This window comes from Salminus brasiliensis, chromosome 2 (genome assembly GCF_030463535.1).
Source record: "Salminus brasiliensis chromosome 2, fSalBra1.hap2, whole genome shotgun sequence".
NCBI lineage: Eukaryota > Metazoa > Chordata > Actinopteri > Characiformes > Bryconidae > Salminus > Salminus brasiliensis.
Window position 1 is genome coordinate 42,916,519 of NC_132879.1, and position 24,201 is coordinate 42,940,719.

At 40.2% G+C, this 24,201-nt stretch overlaps 2 protein-coding genes across 5 annotated transcripts in view; one reads left to right on the plus strand and one right to left on the minus strand.

Annotated features, from left to right (window-relative positions):
* The window catches only part of lrtm2a (leucine-rich repeats and transmembrane domains 2a), a 36,590-nt gene extending 15,350 nt beyond the window's left edge, over nucleotides 1-21,240 (plus strand). The window contains exons 3-4 of the mRNA XM_072672844.1: nucleotides 15,711-16,307; nucleotides 19,238-21,240. Of these exons, the coding sequence (XP_072528945.1) occupies nucleotides 15,711-16,307; nucleotides 19,238-19,695 (1,055 nt within the window). The 3' untranslated portion in view covers nucleotides 19,696-21,240. The remainder of the gene's footprint in view (nucleotides 1-15,710; nucleotides 16,308-19,237) is intronic.
* The window catches only part of cacna2d4a (calcium channel, voltage-dependent, alpha 2/delta subunit 4a), a 118,993-nt gene that overhangs the window by 47,869 nt on the left and 46,923 nt on the right, over nucleotides 1-24,201 (minus strand). The gene's annotated exons all lie outside the window — the stretch shown is intronic.

Below are 24,201 nucleotides of genomic sequence, written 5' to 3' on the forward strand. Positions count from 1 at the left end.
AGCAGTACATGGCAAGTCTAGAAGCATCTTTTACTTGAATATTTCAAGATGCTGTCTTTATCTTTAATCACAACAGCTTTCATTTGAACTAAATCCTCAGCATGTGAACACATACACACACACTTAGCAATTCGTAAAGGGAACAGAAATTACCAGCTGACACAGAGACAGATGGAGCAAGATGGCCTGTGTTAATATGTGCCTGATTAAAAAGCTGAAGAGGCCCAGGCAGGGAGTCTATTGTGCGTTTCAGTTTTAATGGCCAGCAACACAAGTTCTACACACAGACAGCATGTCTGGTGAACATAAATATTACAAAAATCACCATATATTCAGCATTTAATGATTGGTAGCAGTGATGCGCTACAATCTCATTTGCAAAATGTCAAGTGGGCTGAAGCTTTCATTTATTTATTTGCAATATTGTATTTGTATTTCCAAATGAGTTTTTTATTATGAAGGAATAAATTGATGTTTTCCAAGCTAATCTCTATGCAATGCATCTGGTCTACTGCCAAAAATTCAGTTTATTTGTACAGACAACTCTCAGGTATGTTCTTTCCTATTCTTTCAAGTGTTTTGGGTAGGAATGTGAATTCTAACTCATTTTGATATTAGTGTATCTGTAAAAATTTGTGAATGCACATTTGGTTAACTGAGGGGTGGAAAAAAATGTAAAATTCACCAAAGCACAGAAGAATACAAGTTTTACTAGTTAAAAACAGCTGAGGGAAATCTGTCATTTCTGTGCTGGGTGGGTAACCGATAGAGACAGAAGGATTGATTGGCTACGTATCAGTATTGGCCTTCTTTCAGCCCAAATATGCAATCATCTGATATTTTGAGCCAATCCTGAGACCTGCTCAGATCATATGATCCAGATTTTGCAAGTTGCTGCAGTGTTGCGCAAGGTCACAGGATCCTGCAGTTTCTTATTCAACCTCCAAATAGCAATACGAACCTTACTCATGGCAGAGGAAACACCAGTCTCACCAGTCTTAAACTCACGTATTTGTGGAATGTGTAAAACTAGCGTTCCTTGTGTGGGGAACAGAGAACAGAGTACATCACTCAGCCAAGTACAGTGAGTATCAGAACACAGCAGACACAGCACAACACTGCTAACAACACTCTGATCTCCACAGTGCTGTTCTGCAAGGGGATTCTTCCAGCTGGTGCTCAGAGCTCTACAGAGCTGAACAGTGTTAAATATGACTGATTCCAAAAAGCAAAAGTACATTTTATCTTGACAGACAATGCACAGAACATTTCTGAAGCCCTTCCTGATAATGTATTACCAACTTTGCCTGGTGTGGAATGTCTCTTGGAGAAAGGAGTGTGGCCACCGTGTAGGCAGCTAGATACATAGACAACATAGGTGCAGGGCTCCAGTGACTCAAAACTCACCTTTATTCGGCACACCCTCCACTAACACCCAAAAAAACCTAAACTAACATGATAAAAGTAACTTTCCAGTATCTTACACTCTTAAAGTTTAGTCTTTTGATGGCTCAGGCCTCACCGTTGTGTCTCTCCAAGGGTGAGGGCAGAGCCGGCCCTTTTATACGCCACCTAGGACCTGTTGTACATAACGGACCCAGGTGCGCAGCATCAGGGTGGTGCATGTGGTAGCATGGGGGCAGGTCCACAGCTACTCACCTTCTCGCTGCCACAGTGGAAAGATTAATGTGACACCCAGCCCAGTCCTCATACAGTATCGCCGATCGCTATCGGCCTCAAAAACACTGATCGGTCCATCTCCGGTAACCAAGGCTGCCTCTCTAGGTGAGCTAATGCTCTTACAGAGCTAACTGATACAACACTGGATACCGATGAGGACGCACTGGGTATGTTATCCTCAGTGGATGGTTTGGGGACCTAGCTAACGTCAGCTGGAGTAGTTAATCTACTTCTCAACAAAGCTACACCACCTCTGCATTCTCTATCACACCCCCAACAGTCTGTTCTTGGCAACATACTCACATTTAGGCACTTTTGTTTCAGAGTATACACACTTAGTTGCAAATACAAGGTAAAAGCATCTTACAGTCCTGTTAAATAATAAAAGCGGAAAGTGGTGTTTCACTGACTTGCTGGCCTATATATCTTCTCCGTATTCTTGTGAGAAAAAAAACACAACAAATGCCCAAAGAATGTTTTTTAAATATTCAAACACGGGATGTATTTGAACAAGTACTTGAGCACCTGCACATCTCTAGTTTCTACGTACAGAGAAATCAGTGTCCATGCTAATTGACTGTATGGTACAGATGCAGCAGACAGAGGTTAGGTTGAACACTACAGGGGTATTCCGATGAGATTAGAATGATGGAGATCTGTGTGTTGACAGTAATATCCAATAACATTTAACCTGCAAACCTCAATAGGCTTTGTATTCCCATCCTAATGCATTACTGTACTAAGGAACTGTAATGGCTCTCAGCATACGACTGGATAACAGGATGCTCTGTAAGCTTACTCAGTACCGAGACACTCTCGTATCACACAACCTCCAGCTATTTGCAGGATCCACTGGTTTTAATCTTGAATTAATGTGGCTTTACGGGTGAGAGGAAGTAGGGAAGATGGCTTTAAACACAGCCCACTGGAGAGCAGCACTCATTTTGCTTCAGTAGTTTCACAGGGCCCGAAAGCCTTTGACAAAACATACTGATAAGCCGCCAAAAGGGTCTGCGCAGTTCAAAAACAACAAAGTTCTGCAACAAAGTCAGTGCTATTAAAAATTTAAAGGTGTACTCCAGTGTTTTTCACCCTAATCCCTACATTCCTTGAATCTGACGTTGAAAGCAGAAGAAAGGAGAAAAATAAACGCCGTCATTCAGTGCCTGGGCATACGTTGAACGCATATGGTTGCGGCCATCACAGCATCACATGGTGTGGAACTATGACATTACAGCGACGGATAAAGCAGTTTGTCCCTTTTATCCTTAATGCACCAAGCTGCTGTTGCTTATGCTATTCTGGTCTCCCCTTCAAGATGTTTCAGTTCACTCTCTATATCTCACCCTCACATATGCTCTCTCTCTCTCACACTCACACTCTCACATAAGATCAGCTTCTTATTAACGCCTGTGGTGGCTTTGTGAGGAATGCTATGCCCTGCAGACTGGGGGAGAAAATTGCTTAGAGTCATCCTGATATGTATTGACAATGAGGTTATCAATATTTCTATGGAGACGCTCAGAGACAATCAAAGCGGCCCGACTGCCAGAGAGATTGAGCTTCATCAGCAGCATAGATTTACCTTCAAGGTGCCACCGCCAACGTACAGCATTTAACGAAACACCCTTTTTATCTTAAAAGAAAAAGAGACATGAAAGAGAAAGAGAAAGAGAGAGAGAATCTGATTCACTCACAGCATTCCATCGGCTGAGGTTTTCACACTCAACCTGGAATCAAAATGTGCCTGTTTTACCTTGTGATTTCATGTCCCTTGTCGGATTAAACAGGATTCTAATTTATTTAACAGACAGAACTCTTGTTTAATCTCACTGCAGGTAAAAAAAAAAGGTTTTATACAGTATTGAAAATGGGTTCTTAGACAATATTGGAACCCTTTTTGATTTTTTACGTAGAGACATTTATAATTGGTTCTTAAAAAAACTATCCACAAGCTATTTTTCCTTGTATATGAAAAAAAGCATCCATGCATCCGTATGGTGTTTTGAGATTTCTAGAGATTTTGAGATTTTGAGAATTCTATGTAGGACCACTGACTTTACTAAACAACCCCTGAAGAACCCTTTAGTCATAGTCAGTGTAGTGACTTATTTGATTACATCACTGAGCACCTGTGGGTGGGAACATACAGTGCATGTACGCACTGTTCTTACATTACACACTATTATGCTTGTATTCATATGTTATATAAGTAACTATGTACTTCACTATATAGAGTATTTTGCTTTAGATCAAGCTCTGATGCTTTGCACTAGAATGGAATAATCATGTCATTGAATTTGACTCCACGGAGTTCAATGCTCTCTGCTTTTTTTATAATTAATATCTGTTCGTCCTGCCTTGTGGAAATGTTGACCACAAGACTAGATGCACATGCATACTTGGCATTTTCATATAGACAGCTTGAAGGATTTGTCATGCTACGCACTACAACGTTTGAGCGCACTGGACATTTTAGGTCATGGTGGAATGCAAATAATGTTTTTGAAGGACAACGCTTTTGAACATTTTAAACTGCTGCAGGCTCTGGTGGCCTTTTTTTTTAGCAGTTCTATTACATCAGATACACAAATTTAATTGCCCTGTGTGAACAAACAACTGGCCATAGTAGTATCTGATACACTATTTAAGTCAGGGCATGAAACAAAAACATATAGCAAGAAACACTGAAGCTACCCCCTCACCAAACAGAATCTAAAATATAAACTGCAGTCAGTCAGAGCAGTACTCTGTTCTCTGCTATTTAGGGCCAACATGCCCCCCCCCCCCCCCCCCCCACACACACACACACACACATACACTTTCAAGAAGGGGGCACAGTGAGCCAAGGGGCAGGAAGCGGCTCACATCAGTATTTGTTATTCATGAGTGCATTTTGAAGATTATAATCAGTCAAAGATGCTGCCGGGTGCTAAGAAAATTGCCAATGTGTCCTCTTTATAAAGCGGATGGGATGAGCAGAGGCAGTGTGTTCCTTAGAACTGAGAAAGATGCAGAAAAGCACACACACACACTGTCCTTGGTCACACTAAGCGGTAGCCCTGAGAAGAGGTCGTGACAAATAAGGAGGCGTCTACTTTGACTAGATACAGAGCGAGAACTGTGCAAAGCACTAAACGATGCTCAAATGAAAGGGTGTGCCCTTATTCCTAAGCCAGCTTTATTAACACTTCAGGCATCTAACTGAATCAATCTAAATCTTTTCCACGAATCCACACCTATGAAAGATTACACTGCATAATTAACATATGAATTATGAATTGAGTGTCATCTGCAGGCAGTACAGATGCTGCTGATGGTTCCATTTGCAGGAATATAGATTGTTAGTTATGGGGAATTGGATGGGTTTGTTAGTCACTGGTTTAGATGTGATTGATGAAGAATAACAGTTTTTCGGATATAAAACAGAACATTACTGTATTGTTAATTGCAGTTAAAATCTTATTGATACAGTTACCCTTTAGAGTTACTGGCATCTTTGATAAAGATGAGAATATGGGAATATTGGGATATGATGAACTGGCAATACAAGACGACTGACCAATCAGTAAAATGAAAAGACATCACAGTTGTTGGCCTCCCTGCATGTAGTACAGCATCCAGTCCTTTTTGAAAATGCCTTATCTTTCTTAGTATCAGCACATTTCCCCAACATGACAGAATCTTCCCCTATAATGCTGGATGAAGTGAAAGATCATTTCCCCCATACAAAACCTTTTCAGAATCTTCACTTCTGGATGTTGCTCTTCAATGTACTCCACAGCTTTTCAGTGGGATGTAGGTCAGACAAAAAAAAGCCTTAGTTTAAGCATACAGTCTTATGAAAAAGCTTGGCCACATTTGCAAATCGCACAATTTTTGGTAAATTAAGAAGTAGTAAGGTCAATGTTGTTACCATGCCCCCTTTCCAGGCCTGCTCTCACACCATGACACATCTCCTACCACACACTAGAGTGTAATTACAAACTATAATCAAACTATAAAAACCATGGACAAACACAAGTTCCCTGTGAGGTCTCCAGCGTGCATTCTGAGCATTATACTGTGGTTTGAACTGTCTCTGCTTTCTACTATTTTGCTAGTTTTTGCTGGTGCCTATTGACTTGATATGTGACTGGGTTCTTCCGACTATACAGCATTGTTGTGCTGCCCTCATTATAGTCTCTCTCTCTTTGCACATGGATCCTGTCCCCAACAAGTCTTTGCAGCTAATCAAGCATAAAACACAGTATTTTCAGCTAATCCTAATGCAGCTGCGTGACATTAAAACAATATCAAATCATCAATGTGGCCTGTACAAAATTAAGCATTTATAGCTTGTGGTTTCTACAGTGCACTGTTAAAATATAAGATCATTGAGTAACTTTTAGAGGTGGATGAACTTTTTAGGGAGCTTTAAAGTAACGTTCAAGGAAGCTTTTTCTTTGAAAAAAACTTTTCTTGAAGATTCTCAAGGCACCTTAAGAAGGCCTTCCACAATTTCAAATTGAAGAACCTCCAAATGTTCCTCAAGGATTTGATACATAAGTGTGGGGACTGTTCCTAAGATATCACAGTTTAGGGGAACTGTGGAAGTCGAGATGAAATTTGGAATACCAAGAAAACTGAGGATGGTGCACCGTTCTACTGTGCAGCATTTCTTGCCCAAACTACTTGATAAAACAGTCATAAGAGGGTTCTGATTTTAGCCAAAGGGGGTGTTACTTAGTCCTGACTCTGTGAGGCACCCCAAACATTTGCACACGCCTAACTACAGAGGCTGCTTAGTACTTAACAAAAACAACAAAATGTACCATTTGGCCTAGGACGCTGAAACTTTTGAGTTTGCTTTGGATTGTTGTCTTACTGAAAGATCCAAGTAAAATCATTCCTAACCAGATTCTCAAGACCTTTGGAAGAACAAAACAACTTTGTAATTAAAGCTTTATCATAGCACTTCACAGTGGGAGTTCAATCTAGTGGTTGTTGCCAAAAAGCTGTTTCTGGTCTGACTGTAGCACTCGGTTCCAGTCCGTGTTCCAGTGAGGTTTGTAATTTGATGACAGCAGCAGAGGCTTTCTTCTAACGAGTCTTTTAAAGAGTTTATTGGTGTGGAGGTGGTGTCTAATTATTTTGGAAAATGCAGCCAATTGTACAACTTTGCTCATTGAGAAAGTTTTGACTCTCAAACCTCCACCTCACTTCATATGTTAAAGAGCTTCCACCCTCAGCATAAATATCAGAAACCCTCTCAGCTCAATGCTAGTCAGGAGGTCAATAATGAGTGTGCAGAGGAGTGGGCAGGGTAGAAAGCTGCCAATCAGAGACATTTCTGCTTCATACATCTCCATAGCAAGCAGCGGGAGCCTTAACATTTGCAAGGTTGCTGCCCTCCGCTACTTTAAAGAGGGTTAGAGATGGGTTGGAGAGTTACAGATACAGTAGAACTGAAACACTAGGGGGTAAAATAGACAGATGGAATTATGATAATTATTATTATCATTATTATTATTATCATTATTATTATTTGAACAGCAAAGAAGTAACTGATCATATTTCATATTTAAAGCTATTTTATAGCCATTGCCTTTTTAAAAGAAAACAACCGATGAAATATTGTCTCATTATATTTATACATTCTCTGATCCCCATGTTGATGGCCTGCAGGTCATGTCATTTTTATACCTGAATAAAACAGAATGTCATGGATGGCCATTTGAAAGAGAAACAACACAACTGTAGTTCAGCGTAGTTCAAGGAAAAAGGCTGGAGGGAAAAAAGGAGGGAGGGAAGAAGATGAAAGCGGATGGATTTGACAGATGTATCCACAGATACATTATATGGACAAAATGATCAGGTTTAGTGAAGCGTTAGTGAAGTCAGGACGTTGGATGACCACTAGTTTTGTTTACTGTAAACAATGATGTCCCACTCTAACACCTGTTGTTATTAATAGTTACAAAATTACTTTTGATTTTTATTAAAACTGTCTACAACCACTTTCAGTGACAGCACAACTAACTGATTTTAGTACAGTTATGTGTATATTGTCACAGTCATTGAGAGCCCTGTTATTAAGTTGGTGTGTTCATATGTTATTAATGAGATTTGTTAAATCAGCAGCATGGATAATTGGTATTTTTTGCTCCTGGGCTCACCCTACAGTCAGGAAGTGTAATCCATGCTTTGAGTAATATTACAGCAGTTAGCAGCTGGCCAGGCCCAAGTTAGCAATGATGGAGACACCATTCTCCTCTTTAAAGGTCAGTGGAACATCACAATGTTTTTAAAGCTGTAATTTGAATGTAAAAATGATACATAATGTGACTTTAACTGTCATTTCAATCCATTTTGGTGGTTACTGCCATTAACCTCTCTCTGCCTACTTGTGAAATTGCACTGACTAGCATTCCATTCTCCTCTGCAGAACAAAGCTGTTTTACATAAAGGAACATTGCATCATCTGTAAGTTTAGCTAATATCCAGACAGCGAGATTTCTCCATTGCATCCAACACTTAGAGCTCACTTTCTAACAGATACTAGCCTAAAAGCTATATTTAATGGTAGTTATTTTGCAAAGCAGACTGTGTATTTTAAACTTAAAAAGGCCTGTACTACATCACTGGAGCAATCATATTTCAGTTTCTAATTTTAAAAATCTGGCTAAAAATGTTAAAAATCTGGCTAAAATAAAAATACAGTTTAACAGTTTTTATTCATTTATCTACATTAAATGCCAAAACTATGTCTGCTGAACTTGTTTTTTAGTATTTGTATATGTGACGTGTATCTTTGACTTGTCAAGGGCATTTATAACTTCAGTTCAGGTTTACAAAAAAGTAAAAAAAAAGTCATGAAAACTTTCAAGGACAAAAAAACGTATTACAGAAAAAGGCTAAAACAAAATACTACAAAAGTGCCATTTGTAGTAATACTTGATCATAATCATAAATGACAGATCTGATCATCATACATGGCTTTTTAATGTCTCTAGTGGTAAAGAAGTTGACTTCAGTATGAATTTTTAAACCTGCACACGAGGCATGGAAAAGTGTGTTGCATGTCTGACTATGCTGAGACAGTGGAAACTCGCAGGCTGAGACGATGGGCTGCTATGAAAGGAATGAATGATTGACGAAGATAACCAGTACTGTGTGTGGCTCGCCTTACGCCAGGATCAAACTAGAGGGCAAGGCTCAGATGTCACAAACACACACACACTCAGCCAGCTCACATTGCAGTGTAACAGGACTGTGGAATGCGAGCACGCAAGACCAGCGAGCCGACAGGTTACAAGTTTTCCAACGTGACAGCGGCGTATCAACTGACAGCTAATTATGGAATTTCATAACTCCATAATCTCCTGCTCAGCCCACATCTCCACTAATCTACAGCAAGCCTCAATAAACCCATTTCCCTGCGGACACACTTGCAGCATGTCACACGCACAGAAATTAGAGCTGCATGATTCGACAAATACATCAATACATATGAAGACATTTTCACTATACACAATACACAGTTAAGCCAATGAGTATTAGGACAGTGACAGTTTTTGTAATCTTTATAATATGTACACCTTTGGATTTCAAATGAAGCAATCGATATATGACTTTCAGCTTTAATCAATGAGAGTTTAATAAAATATTGAATTAGCCATTAAGGAATTACAGCCATTTTTTTTACATACTTCAATCATTTTGACAAACGGAAAATAGAATGCGCTAAAATAACTATACAGAGATTTTTTTAATGCTTAGGGCCAATTCATGTGTAGTCAATGACTGCCTGAAGTCTGGAACCCATGGACATCACCAAACGCTGAGCTTTCTCTTTTAAGATTATTTGTCTTTAGTTGCTGTGTGTTTGCTGGTCTTTCTGCCTGCTGTGAAAAGCATCAGGTCAGGGTCAGGTCAGGTGACTCCTTTTAAGAATATATTTGTTTATATTATATTTGTTAGAAGTGCTCATGTGTTTTTCATGCTTTTATGTTTTGGGTCATTCTCCATCTGTATTATAAAGCACCATCCTGTCAGTTTCCAGCATTTGATTGAATATGAATAGTATAGCTCTATACACACACATAATTCACCCTGCTACTTCTATCAGCAGTCACTTCAATAAACAGACTGATAGACCCTTCCTTTGCTTCTCAAGTTAATATTGATTTCATCTGGTCAAAGCACTTTTTTCCAAATGTGAGCAGACATTTTTTTTAAATGTCTAATCTGACCTTTCTGTTCTTGAGTGTCACCAGTGATTTACATCTGGAATTAAACCCTCTGTATGATTCGGCTACCTTGTTGAAAGTATTCTTTATAAAGTTTGTTTTTGACCCAGGAAAGCACGTTGTTTTCTTCCAGGGTCTTTTAGTGCATTTTTGATTTTTAACAATGTATCAGATACTTGAACTGGCCAATCACAAGTTTCTGCTATCCCTCTGATAGGTCTTGTTTTTTTTGTTGTTTTTTTGTGTGTGTGTGTGTGTGTGTGGGGGGGGGGTGTCCAGTCTGATAATGGCCTCCTTCACTTGCTTTGTCATTGTAGAATCAACACATTGTTTGTCATGAAATAAGGAAGTAACAGGCTACACCTGGACATGAAACTGTCTAATTACATTGGAGCTTTACTCTAAACTTTAATCACATCTTGAATGCTTAATATTAAATCCACTGCACAACAATCCAATTACAACAATTCTGTCCATAAATTTATGAACCCGACTGTACTGTGTATCACTACATTCTATTCAATGTAGAGAATGTTCCCCATGATGTCAGCACTTTCTCTGCAGAACAACCCTGCTGAAGGCATGTTGCTTCTGAGTTACATCAGAACTCCACATCCAGCACACACACAGGCACTATGCAACCCTATTTAAGTTTAATCAGCCTTTCTACTTTGTGAGTCATGCCTGTGTGAGAGACTCTGTCAGGCCTGATCTGAGAACAGCCCTGGAGAATTAAAGCTGCTTTAGAACTTGCAGCCTTCAGCTCTAGCCATCATTCCCCATGAAACACTACTTTATAAGTGTGTGTGTGTGTGTGTGTGTGTGTGTAGGAATGAAATGGCATAGTGCATCACCCAGCTCATACATATCTTCACAGTACTTACGTAATATATAAAAGAGGAAGACGTTTCAGTCTAGCATCATTTTAAATTGAAGACTCGACTTGCAGGTATGTAATGTTGGACCACCTGACAGCATTTTAGGCATTTAGGCATTTATTAATCAGCAGCATATGATCAAATGCTGAAGCTTTGATGTCTGATGCCAAGAGACTATTTGTCACAGGCCTATGGCCTCCATGTTCTTCATGTGGAATACTTTTATTCCCCATCCCTACAGCACAGACCACATTGCATAGGTGAAAAGCCCCCATCAAGCCTTTCTTCAGGCTTTCATTGGTTGATTTTGAGATGTTTAGAGGAATGTGAAGAGAATATCTTCTAGATATGGCAATGTCACTGTAAAAAATTGCGCATTGTAAAGGAACATACTGAATACATTCTTAACAATGGGTGTGATAGAAGCCAGGGGAAGTGATGGTTAACCCCTTAACTCTCCAAGGCTTATTACACACAAAGGTGCATTACTCAGGAACTAGAGTAATACTAGGAAGAGACTTCTGTACAAACTGGTGGGGCTATTTTCTGATAATAGAAGTTTCTAATAACATAAGCCCAGCGGCAGGCCATGGGCCTTTTTAGGGGTTAAATGACAAATATAGCAAATATCTAAATCAACCTTTCTGGGTTTTGTAATAAACAGTAGTAACTGTAGTAGTAGACTATTCATGGTCTGTCTTGCCCTACAGCATCACGCATGTATCTCTCCACACTGATTATATTTCAAGAATACATTTAGGCCCTAAATCGTATTACTACACTATCAGGCAGTAGGTTTCAGGCACCAGACTAACAATTTAGTCTAATAGCTTTTGGTGGTGTAGCTTTCAGAGGAATTAAACTCTTCAGACATCTGGTTCCTATCATCCTTACTGTGAATGATTCTCACTCAGTTTTTCTATAACTGAGCATTTTATATGAAATCATTCAGAAAGATTTCAGCTTTTTATTTAAGCAGATTTGGAATCCCCCTTTAATGGAACTCCTGGTCATGGCTAAACCCCACAGACATCATTCAGTTTCAGATTAAGGAGAAAAATGTATTTTATTATGTGTAATTGTAGAAAGTGCTTTATTCTCATTTGACACTACAGGACCCAGTAAGGCCGCTAGTCATTTATATCGTGTTCATCAATATATTTTTGCGTATACAGTCATGCCCGAAAGTATTCATACCCCTGGCAAAGTTTGACTTAAATTTACTTTTATTTAACCAGAAGTTATATTTTTGCCTTGAAACGAGACAGGCATCTCCCAGGAGATAACACGATGATGTACAAGAGGCATCATTGTGGGAAAAAGTATTTCTCAGCTTTTATACACATTTGAACAAAAAGTGGCATGTCCAAAATTATTCATACCCTTTGAAAACTGTCACAGTATATGGGAAAATCCAAAGTTCTATACCATTCCAAATAGTCCAAGCTGTTTTAAAGCATCCTAATTACCCTGATTCATTGGGAACAGCTGTTTTAATCAACTCAACAGGAGAAAAACAGCAGCTCTCTGCAGTTGGTTTGTGGACAGTCATGGCTAAGACAAAGGAGCTCACTAAGGACCTGCGGCTGTGCATTGTGGCCGCTCACAAGTCAGGAAAGGGCTATAAAGCCATATCAAAATGTTTTCAAGTTCCAGTGGCTACAGTGCAAAGTATTATTAAAAAATACAAGAAGTTCTGCACTGTGGAAAATCTCAGAAGATGTGGTCGGAAGCCAAAAGTGACACCTGTGCTGGCCAGGAGAATAGTGAGAGAGGTGAAGAAAAATCCAAGGATCACCACCAAGGCCATCCTGGTGAATCTGGACTCTGCTGGTGGCGACATCTCAAGGCAGACAGTTCAACGGACACTGCACACTGCTGGGTTCCACGGACGCAGGCCAAGGAGGACACCACTTCTCCAGAAAAGGCACACAAAAGCCCGCTTGACCTTTGCAAATGCTCATCTGGACAAAGAAGAAGACTTCTGGTGTTCTGTTTTATGGTCAGATAAAACAAAAATTTAATTGTTTGGCCACAATGATGTGTGCACCATTTGGCGTAAAAAAGGAGAAGCCTTCAACCCTAAGAACACCATCCCCACTGTCAAACATGATGGTGGGAACCTAATGTTTTGGGGGTGTTTTTCAGCCAATGGACCAGGGAACTTGATCGCAGTAAATGGCACCATGAAAAAAGAGCAATACATCAAGATTCTCAACAACAACATCAGGCAGTCTGCAGAGAAACTTGGCCTTGGGAACCGGTGGACATTTCAGCATGACAACGACCCAAAACACACAGCCAAAGTGGTGAAGAAATGGTTAGCAGACAAAAACATTAATGTTTTGCAGTGGCCCAGCCAGAGTCCTGACTTGAATCCAATTGAGAATCTGTGGAGGGAGCTAAAGATCAGGGTGATGGCAAGGAGACCCTCTAACCTCAAAGAGTTGGAGCTCATCACTAAAGATGAATGGGCAAAAATACCAGTGGAGACATGCAAAAAGCTGGTCAGCAATTACAGGAAGCGTTTGATTGCTGTAATAGCCAATAAAGGCTTTTCTATTAATTATTGAGAAGGGTATGAATAATTTTGGACATGCCACTGTTTGTTCAAATGTGTATAAAAGCTGAGAAATATTTTTTCCCACAATGATGCCTCTTGTACATCATCGTGTTATCTCCTGGGAGATGCCTGTGTCATTTCCAGGCAAAAATATAATTTCTGGTTAAATAAAAGTAAATTTAAGTCAAACTTTGACAGGGGTATGAATACTTTCGGGCATGACTGTATATGATGATATACATTTTTTTGAGCTTCCAATGGAAACCTTTTTTTTTATCTGGGCTAACATGAGTTCATTGTTTATTTTTCTAATTATATCTGAATTAAAACCATGCAAATCTGGTGAAACTTACAGAAGTATATATATATATATATATATATATATATATATATATATATATTCTCTGTAAATATGCTCTGGTTTCCTGCAGTTGCCTGCATCAGACTTAAAAAACAAATCTGACACTTGCCTAAGAAGCCAAAAATGAACCAACCCTTCCATACCAGATGCCAATGATCAAAACCAGATCTGTACCAGGAGCCCTTTGAACGTCTTGTACAGCTTGGCTTGACCCACCATCCTTCAAGACGTATGGAAGACAAGCATCTAGACTTTTCTCTGTCCTGGTACTGAGGCAGTGGAATGATCTGCCCCTGGGTGTCTGATCAGCCAAGTCACTCGCTGTCTTCAAATGCAGACTGAAGATCAATCTCTTTCAAGAGTACTTAAATCAGCACTAATCTTGCACTTATTAAAGGCTTGTGATTGCACTGGTGTCTGCCTTCGATTTTCTTTGACTTTCAGGTATACTGTAATGTATGTACTGCATCTGGCTGTTGAGTGCTGTATCTTGCCACTTCTGTATTTGGCAGTATTTAAGCTTAGAGGCATTTTTGGACTCTACACTTTGGACTCTACACTCAAGCACCTTTATTTTTTAAGAGATATTTTAAGGATAACAACCATCTGCTAAATGCCATAAATGTAAATGTAAAACAGAATTGCACAACAGAGAGAACACTTTTGCACATGATGTGCATCGCAACTGGTGACTGAAATCCCAGGCCACTGTTTTCTGGAAGACTAGAGATTCCAAACAAACTAGAAAGTCTGAACAAACTGAACTTTCAGTGGCAAACATCTGAAAATGTCATGCCACCACAAATTCCACATAAAATATATTTATTTGTTCATTGTCAGGAGAGAAAACACTGCACAGGTACACCAAATGTTCCCTCAAGGTATAAATGTGTGAGTTAAAAGTACACAACATTCACTCTCCTCGGGTAGAGGTGTCTGTCTGTAACTGTTCACGACTAACTTTTTAGGGGGCAAAAGAAACTGCAAAGAAATATACTACAAGGTTATGTTCCCCAACTGAAGGTACTGAAGACATAATCTTGAGAGTAAAAGTTTGGTACTTATTTTTCTAAGAGCTTATTGTGCCTTCCACGCAAAGCAGTTTTCGTCGCAAAGCAGCTTTACAGAAAAAAATGGGCCCAAGCCTCTTTCGAGGACAGCAAAGGTAGCAGTGTCACTGCTGGGCTGATAATGGTCTACCACCTATATAATACCTGCTCAGTGGTGGTTTTATGGAGGTCTCTTTCCACTGATGGGCAAGGTTGCTAGGGGGTGCTAGATTGTGCATCATGAGACGGGCTGCAGACAGGGAAATAAGCTTCAGGAAGATCCGAAGAGAGTGAGAGAGAGTCAGTTATTGTGTAATACGCAGTTGAAAACTCAGCCATGTGGTCCATGTTTGCATTTTCTTCCATTCACCTCTATGAATATGCCCTTCAGTTAGGCTCTAAAATAGAGCTGTGGGAATGCCAGGCGGCTAAAGGCTGTCCATCACCCAGCCACCGCACTGGCCTTGGCTGACTTTGGCCTCTCTCATTAATAATCTATGTCAGTTCTGGCTGGGCTTCCAAATGTCCGTTTTCACCACTGCAGGTCAGAGCGGCTGCACTGACAGCTCCAACCTTCCTCTGGGCTTTAACACACGCTCACACACTGTCTACTCCAGGTTTTAATCTAGCTAATGCTCTGCTCTGTTTGGCTGGTCTGACAGACATAAAATAGCAAGAACAGCATGTATGGTGGCGTAATGACTTGACAACATCATGTCCATTCGTGTCCTCTTGCCTGCCATTTGTCAATCAAACCTAGGGATGGATAAGGTTGGGTGTAAAAAGGTACCCAAGACAGCAATTCAATCATATCAACTTTGGAAGGCTACAACCCAGTGTAATCAATTACAACTGAATCGTTACAACCCTGCTCACAATGAATTACAAAAAAACCCCACCATGACGTAACTACTATACTTGTCTTTGTGTCTTGTGTCTCCATCTCAGTGCTGCTCTGCGTGTTTCATCTGCTGGTCATGCAGCTTCAGCCCTGCTTCGGTTGCCCATCTGTGTGCATATGCAGCTCATCTGAGGCAGACTGCAGCGGCCGTGGCCTGGTGACGCTCCCCGCCCTCTCCTCCCTCCCGTCGGCCACACGCACACTCCTCCTGCCCAACAACCGCCTCTCCTCGCTGCCCGCCGCAGCCTTCGCCAACCTCAGCTCCCTCGAGAGGCTGGACCTGTCCAACAACTACTTGGATAACCTGCCAGCCGGCCTGTTTGCTGAGCTGGCCAACCTGAGCGACCTCAGCTTAAGAAACAACAGCCTGACGGCACTTGACCGTGACCTCCTGCATGGCCTGGGGAGCCTGCGGAGGCTGGACGTGTCCCTAAACGGCCTGGCTACTGTGCCGCTGGGCCTGCTGGACCAGCAGCAGGGCTTGACATGGCTGTCCCTGGCTGGCAACAGGCTGCAGGCGCTGGAGAGGGCAGCTTTTGAGCCACTGGTAAACCTGCAGCACCTAGAGCTGGGCTCTAATCCGTGGGAGTGCGACTGCAACCTGCGAGACTTCAAGCACTGGATGGAGTGGTTAATCTACCGAGGTGAGAACAAGAGGTGCAACACAGTAATAAGGTGCATGGGTATACATCGATCTGCCAAAACATCAAACCACCTGCCTAATATTGTGTAGGTCCCCCTCATGCTACCAAATCAGCTCTGACCCATTGAGGCTGTCCCGGTAAAGTTGTAAGGTGGGTCACACTCTCCATGCCTCCATGGTTTGCATCTATGAGCTCTAGGCACCCATGATTCCACCGCAGGGTTCACCGGTTGTCCATTTTTGGAGAAGAACTGATCACTGCATACCAGTAACACCACAAAGGACCTGCCGTTTTGGAGATGTTCTGATACAGTCATAGCTGTCACTAATTCGGCTATCGTCTATTAGATTTTTACACTTGCCCAAATTTTATTTTTGTCAACTCACAGTTCACTCGTAATAAGAATTTTATTCTTTAAGAATTTTATGCTACGACTCATTGGTGTGTACTACTGTTCAACAATTTTGATATCATTACTCATATTAATTATTTTATTTTTTTATTCATTAATGATATATTAATGTAACCTAGACACTAAGACATATTTTAAATACTTTCTTAATATTTCAGAAAAACAATATTGATAAAAAGGAATATATATATATATATATATAGTAGTAATAAGAATTTGACTATCAGTGATTACGCAGTGGCATTTTGTGCATCACTGTAACTGTGTGTGTGTGTGTGTGTGTGTGTGTGTGTGTGTGTGTGTTTGTGTATGCATGTTATTTCTCTCCCCGCTGCTAAATGCACTCACATAATAATCTTGCCTTCAGGCCAGACAAATCTAAACGACAGCTAGAGAAATCAACTGTGAGGAAAAAAAGGATCTACATCACACACTGAAAAGCTGTTGAGTCACTGGGATTCAGCGCATGTTTATGTTTGTGTACGTGTCTGGCAGGCCACACTCTGGCAAAGGCACTACATGCATGTCAGATAAACATACATCTTCCATCTTCTACAAGACACACACATCGTCACAGTCAAATCAAAACCGATTAAGTGTTGTTAGTTGCTCCTTAGGGTGTGTGAATATTTCATCACAAATGGACCAACAAAAATGAGGTGTAAAATATCTGAGTAATTGTACTTAGTTACTATAAGTTATTTTAATGAACATTTGGAGTTTACTTACAGGTAATTGCAACTGTTCACTAGTACTTTATTTTGTAAAATAAAAGAGATGCTAGTCTTCTTCCTCCTACCAATGGTAGCATAGTGTGATAGGGGACGTTCTAGCTTGTGGGCGGGAATTGGGAAAGAACAATTATGCTAATTTATTTGTTCAAATTTAACCAAAGCACCTGCACCACATTTAGCGGGCTGAAGATTCTCCACAAAAAGGAGAAGTCAAATAGGTTATGGTGCTTTCCATCAATGATACTGTGTGCCATTGCTTCTTATATGCACTTATGTGCACTTTTTATTTTCTCTCAACTATATTGACATAATACTGACTTGTGTTAAAGGAATACTGCATTTTGTGTAATCTTACCTCTCTAATCTGATCTCTCCACTGTCTGTGGTAATTCAATTATACACTTCACTGTGGTGGAAAATGGTGTCTCACAACAGAAGCCATGCACAAAATACCACAGTCATTTGATGGTTGTGCATTAATCAACAAAAATCTGTATGAAAAAATGAAAAACTAGGATGTCTCTTTTTACTTTGGGTGTTGCAGTAGTTTTAGTGTTGATTTTAAAAGTACTCATAGCAAACAAGAAAACATGAATGCAATGTATAGAACTGCTTGTGCTCAATGTGACTAGACACAATCCCCTACCGGCACATGTACGCCTTTCTTCATTACTACTTCTAATTTAGGACAAAACAATCAGCAGTAAGCAATAAGCACAGCTGGGGAGACTATATTGATGAGGAAACAGCAGAAAGAGCAGGCAGAGGCAGTGGTGGTTCAATTGTGTATAGTGCCCTGGGCAAACCCCTTCTTCAGCCACCCCCCATTCAGACATTCTTTTATTTTTATTTAGATATTTGAAAAGACTGGTGACTGATTTTACTAACTGTATTTATACGAAGTTACGGCCTCTTACGTTAGGCTTCTAGTGAGACCTCAACTTACTCCAGAGAAGGCAGGAGCACACAACTCCCATACTTAAGTAAAAGTACAAATACTAAGAATGATTTACATTAAACTCATAAAATAATCAAAGTATACACACCCAAATGTACTTAATTGTAAAAACTAAAGTAAAAAGAGTTCTCTATAAGGGACTTATCATTTTTTTAAACAATTGCTTTAAGTTATAGTTGAACACAAACATAACACTGAGTGCTCTAATATCCTGATCATGATCAACACTAACACTAACAGCCTGTTATTGTCTTTTTACTTAGGACTTATTTATTTAACTAAAATCAAAATAAAATTTTATAAATCAAAGTCATTTTGTTGATGCCCTGGGCGGCTGCCTAGTGTGCCCATCTCTAATCCTGCCACTAAGCTGAGGTTTCTGTCGTCATGACTTGTTCAGTTTTCTACTGTAAAACATCCCACTGTGTGAAACACAGTGTGCCTCTACTGTCTATTTTGGTACCTTGTGAATGCTTTGCATAAATCTCTGAGCGAATGCAGGGTGTCCGAGGCAACACTTGGTGTAAAACAAGTGTACTACAGCCTTTAAGGTCAGCAGTGTTAAAACCTACTGAAGCGTTTCAATGTAACCGACTACGTTTTACATCTGAATGTTTTTACACTTTCGTAACCCCCAGTAATAGTAAACTGACCCAGGGGTTCATTTTATGAAAATAATGAAAAGTATTCTTCATGCCTTTTCTTACCTTATCCAATTTCTAATTGTTATAGCAGTGCATATAGCATAACAGCAATTCTGATTAATTAGTGAAGGTTATTGTTTACTGTGCTGTGGTATAATTTCATCTGCCTCCCCATCTCACAGGTGGCTACGTCGATGCCATGGAGTGCACCCTCCCCAAAGACCTGAGAGGGAGGGACATCCGGAGCGTTCCAGTGGAGATGTTTAACTACTGCCTGCAGCTGGAGGATGAGAATGGTGGTGCTTCTGGAGGGACAAAGGGTGGCTCTCCCCCGTGTTTACGGGCCACGGCGGCGCCAGCCTCCGAGAGCGCAGTGGTGCGGACGGAGACGGAGGCACCGGACTGCGTGAGGCAGCGCTACCGGCCTGTAAGTGTGCGGCGGGCCATCGGCACGGTGGTGATCGCTGGCGTAGTGTGTGGCATAGTGTGCATCATGATGGTGGCCGCGGCCGCCTACGGTTGCATCTATGCTTCGCTGATGGCTAAGTACCAGCGCGAGCTGAAGAAGAGGCAGCCACTGATGGGCGATGCTGAGGCGGAGGGCGACCCCGAGGAGAAACAGATCTCATCGGTGGCGTAGAGGAGGGAAAGAGGGTCAGGCCTCAGAGACTGGTTTGAATGTGCTGGAATGGAAACTCCACAAAGTGAGAAGGAGACAACAACTTTTTACTGAGGTTGACTAAGGCTCGTTTCTGTCCTACCTACGTTCCTCTCTGCTCTCCCAAAGACTACCTGCAGACATTCTCCTCATGCTAACACTCGGATGTAAAGGACCCTTGCTCTAACGCCTTTGCCCTCTGACCTTTGATCACAATGTGCCCCCTCGAAACGGAGGCCCAATCAGCACTTTAAAACTTCACCCCTTCATCTCTGCCCTGGTCTTAGAGGGAAGGATCTCAGAGAGGAGAAATGAACATCCGCCAGCGATCCCTCCTCTGTGCTGTACTCTTTTAGTGGCTAACATCAGCATCTGCGCTAGCAGCTGCATCAACCTTGCCCCTACCCTAAATATACCCCATCTTTAACCCATGGGGACTCTATTTTGGTGGTAACGACATAACATGTTATGAATATCCTCCATATTATTCAGAAAACTACATATATTCAAAACAATGTGAGGTGACCCCCACTTTTCCTGGTCAATCTCTGTGTGCTTCTGCTTCCATACCCAGTATTGAATAATTGTGTTTAACACACCATTCTGTTCCATTCATTTGGTTTCACTCTTACTGTAAGCTGCTCTCCCAGGCACATATATAGGACACGACATCTGTTTCCGTTGAATCCGGGCAGGTAGAGCAGATTTTGTTGAATAATATTTAAAGTTTTAGTCAAGTCCTGGTGTTTAGAGTAAAAGTATGTTAGGAATTCGCAAAAGCGGCCCAGGTGAGCTCTAACCCTAAGCTTCGAGAACTTGGGGCTAAAGCTGTTTGTGAGACCACTTCAGAGTCATTTTCTGAAGAGGACAAAAAATAACCAGTCCTTAAGGAACACCACAGGTGGTTGCGGTTTCATTCTACAAATACAGGCAGAGCAGAAAGGTGTTGACTTGATTAAAGATTAAAGCTTTCCATACATTATATCCCAAATTGTTTGTTTAGTCTGTTCAATATCTGGAAAACCACTCGCAACAAGGACAGAATGGGATGAGCCTGACATCTTGTTTTCCATATGAATGTGGAATATATTGCAAGTGTTAAAGTTGTCAATATATTTCCAACCTAAGTAGAATATATTATTATTATACATGTATGAAGAGCAAAGGTTGGATGTAGAGTGCTGTGTGCAGAATTTTGTACCGTTGGACCAATTAATAGAACCGTATTTAGCCTGAGAGTAAGGTTTCTGATCATGTTTTTTTTTTAGATTATAGGTCCAAGTCTTCTTAAAAATCTCTTCCGAATATCAGTATCTAAACTATCTAAACACTTCAGAAACCTACAACACTACAGTATTTCCTAAAGGGAAATCTAGCTTCGGCAGTGTGCTGAGATTAGACAAAGATCTTAGACAAAGATTCTTCTAGAACAGATTATTCCTGTCATACACTCACAGCTCTGTGGTCTAAGCTTCCATATATTAGCGTCCATCTGATTGAAAAGAGACAGACAGAGTCAGGTGAGAGAGAGAGGGACGGGGGGGGGGGGTCAAGATGGGGGCGGTGTTCTTCCTTATGTTCGTAATCTCGCTCTCCTTCTCAACTCTGTTGTTCATTGCTGATATTGTCTAACGTGGGTCCAGAAGAGTTAATGCTGGTTCACACTTACAAGTGACTAAAGTCAAGCTGTTTCCTTGTTTAGCATTGTTTGATGCTAAATGCCCCTAATATCCCCTAATATATCTATGAAATACAAACATACTGGACAACTGATAAGCATATAATTAGAAATAGCCAGAAATCATCAGTTGACACTCTAAAAACAGTCTGTGGTGGAACAGGGGAAAACATACTAACAAGCCTAAATATGGCAGCGATAGGTCACTGAAACTGGCCATCCACACGTTTCCAAATATTTTTTCACTATTTTCTTTGCCCTTGCTTTTTGACCTCCTGTCCACACAAAAAGAGTCTTTTTATCTTTTTGGAAATGATCTTCGGAGCTTTCTGAAAAATGTTCAGTGTTTTTGTTTTGATTGGTAAAACCTTCCTTTCAGAACATGCATATATCACAGTGTTAACTTGTGCATGGCTGTTTCATTTATTGAGCATGCAGAACTCTAAAATATGGCTCCTGCTTTTCTGCAAAGGTCTTCCTGGTATCCTCTCTTGCTGTAGAGATATGTGCAGACAAAGTAACCAAAACAAACCAAATATAAAATGCTTTTTGTGCATTATTTGAGGAAAATGTTAGAAACTATTCATTTGACTATTTTGAAAATTTTACCAGTGATTTCACGTTTTCTCTAACACAGCTTTTAGTTTCAGCTTTATAAATTAAAAATTCAAATTCAAATTTAAATGAAAATGTTTAAAATTATAAATATGTATGAGATTGGGAATAAGGAAGGCCCACTTCATTTTCTTTAGCTTTGCACAATCTCACGTTTTTGTTGAGGCATTGCTATTATTATTATTACTGTTATTATTATTGTTATAATTATTAAATATTATTGCTTCCTACATGCTCATGTAAGAATTTTTCCAGGTAGATTTTGTGCCTTTATGTAAAACGCTGCTGTATATTTGTTTGAAATTGGACAATCCTCCCCCCCCCCCCCCAAAATAAAAAAAAATATCTGAATACGTGTGGATGAGGCCTGAAATGATAAGCAACTAAAATAAATGGCAGAAAATTGAATATGAATGTAGGTAGGAATCACATTTTGTACAGTGCAGTAGGACAAATCACTGACTTGTTTATTTGCTATTTTGGATGGTAATATTGGTGCAGGTCAAGGGATAATGTCAGTCAACATTAATATTTATTGATTGGTCCGAAGCAACTTCCAACTAGCTAACCTGCCTGCATGGCACATCTTGATTCTATGCTTGATTCTACACCGAATTTTGGCTGCTTTTGTCACTTGTATGTGGACACATGAGGCAATGCCTAAAACTTTCGCTAGGAATGCGTACCCCAAACAAACTACATAAACAAACATATTATGCAACAATGGGATGGTGTGCAATAATGCAATCTGGAGGAAAAATGTGCAATACTGGAAAAAACAGCGCCGTACCAAGTTGTGAAAAGATAATGTGATATAGAGGTGACTATTTGGAAATGTTGATCCATAGCTACCACAAGAGCTATTGTTGTATGTGTTTAAATTATAAATCATGCAGGTAATGTTATTGATGTGCAAAATGCTACATGATTTGTTTGTTCTCGATAGCAACACTAGAAAGTCTGGCTTATCTGTGTGAAATTTTGACTCATATCTGAGCATACAGTGCCTCCCAAAAGTATATGGATGGTGCAATGTTTTGTTTTTTGCTGCATAGACAAGCATTTATGACTAAAGATAAAAACACAGGGTAGGGGTGGGCGATATAGCAAAAATACTTTATCACGATACACAATATGTATCACAGTGTTTTAACACATACAATTCACCAGCAATTAAAAAAAATATATAAAAAAATAGTATTTTTTTTGTAGAATTTGCTGCACTACATCCACTCATGCTCACAAAAGCATATTTTTCTAATAACAATAATCCTTAATGATGATAAAATGCAGTCAGATTGCCTACCCCTATAATAAGGCAAACCAAATCCCCAAAAAACACACACCTGGTTTCAGCTGTAGTTGGTAATTTGGACAAATGAATCTAAAATGGTAGCAGAATTGGTAAAAAATAAGATTCTCAAACCAAGTGCAAAGTATACAAGCTCATTTGTGGTACATGGTTCATGTATACCCATTGATTAAGCATGGTAAATGCAGCTTTGAGATTGAATGTGGTATGCACTGTGATTGCCCTACTACTAGAGATCTGCTTTCCTATAGACCTTAACTTTAACCCTGTGAAAGCAACTTAACTCTCTGCCGAAATGAAAGATTGACTCAATGCAGTAACTGATAACTTGCAAGGAGCGCATTTGTCCTGGCACTAAATACCAAGTCTAGAGATCCACAAGGGCATCAGATACCATTTTCAAAACTGTCCTCAGAAATTCCCATTAAGCTGATCGTTCAGAGAGTCTATCCCTCAAATAAGTCCCTGCATTAAGTAGCATTATCTACTACTCTGCTAGCTTGCTGAGCTTTCGGATATAAAATGCAATAGTGCTTGACTCGACAGAGCGAAATCTATGCTGACTAACGTTACAATCCAGTGGCTGGCTATGTTTCCAGAGCAATTTTGCCCTCTAGTCATGTCTGTAAACAGGAAACCCATCTATAGAATGGCCACTGGAAGCCCGGCCCTACTCTTATGCTACATTTTTTTATTTTAAATGAATCTGTCATCAATCATTTAGTCAATGACTGATCAAAGACATTATCACAAAATCGAAAGCACGAAAGCACATATCTAAATATCCCCCCACAAGGTGATATTCGTACCTACCCGTTTGATTTGATTTCATCTTTAACTATAATTGCTTGAATGCAGAAAAAAGAGGTTCTGGCCCCAAACC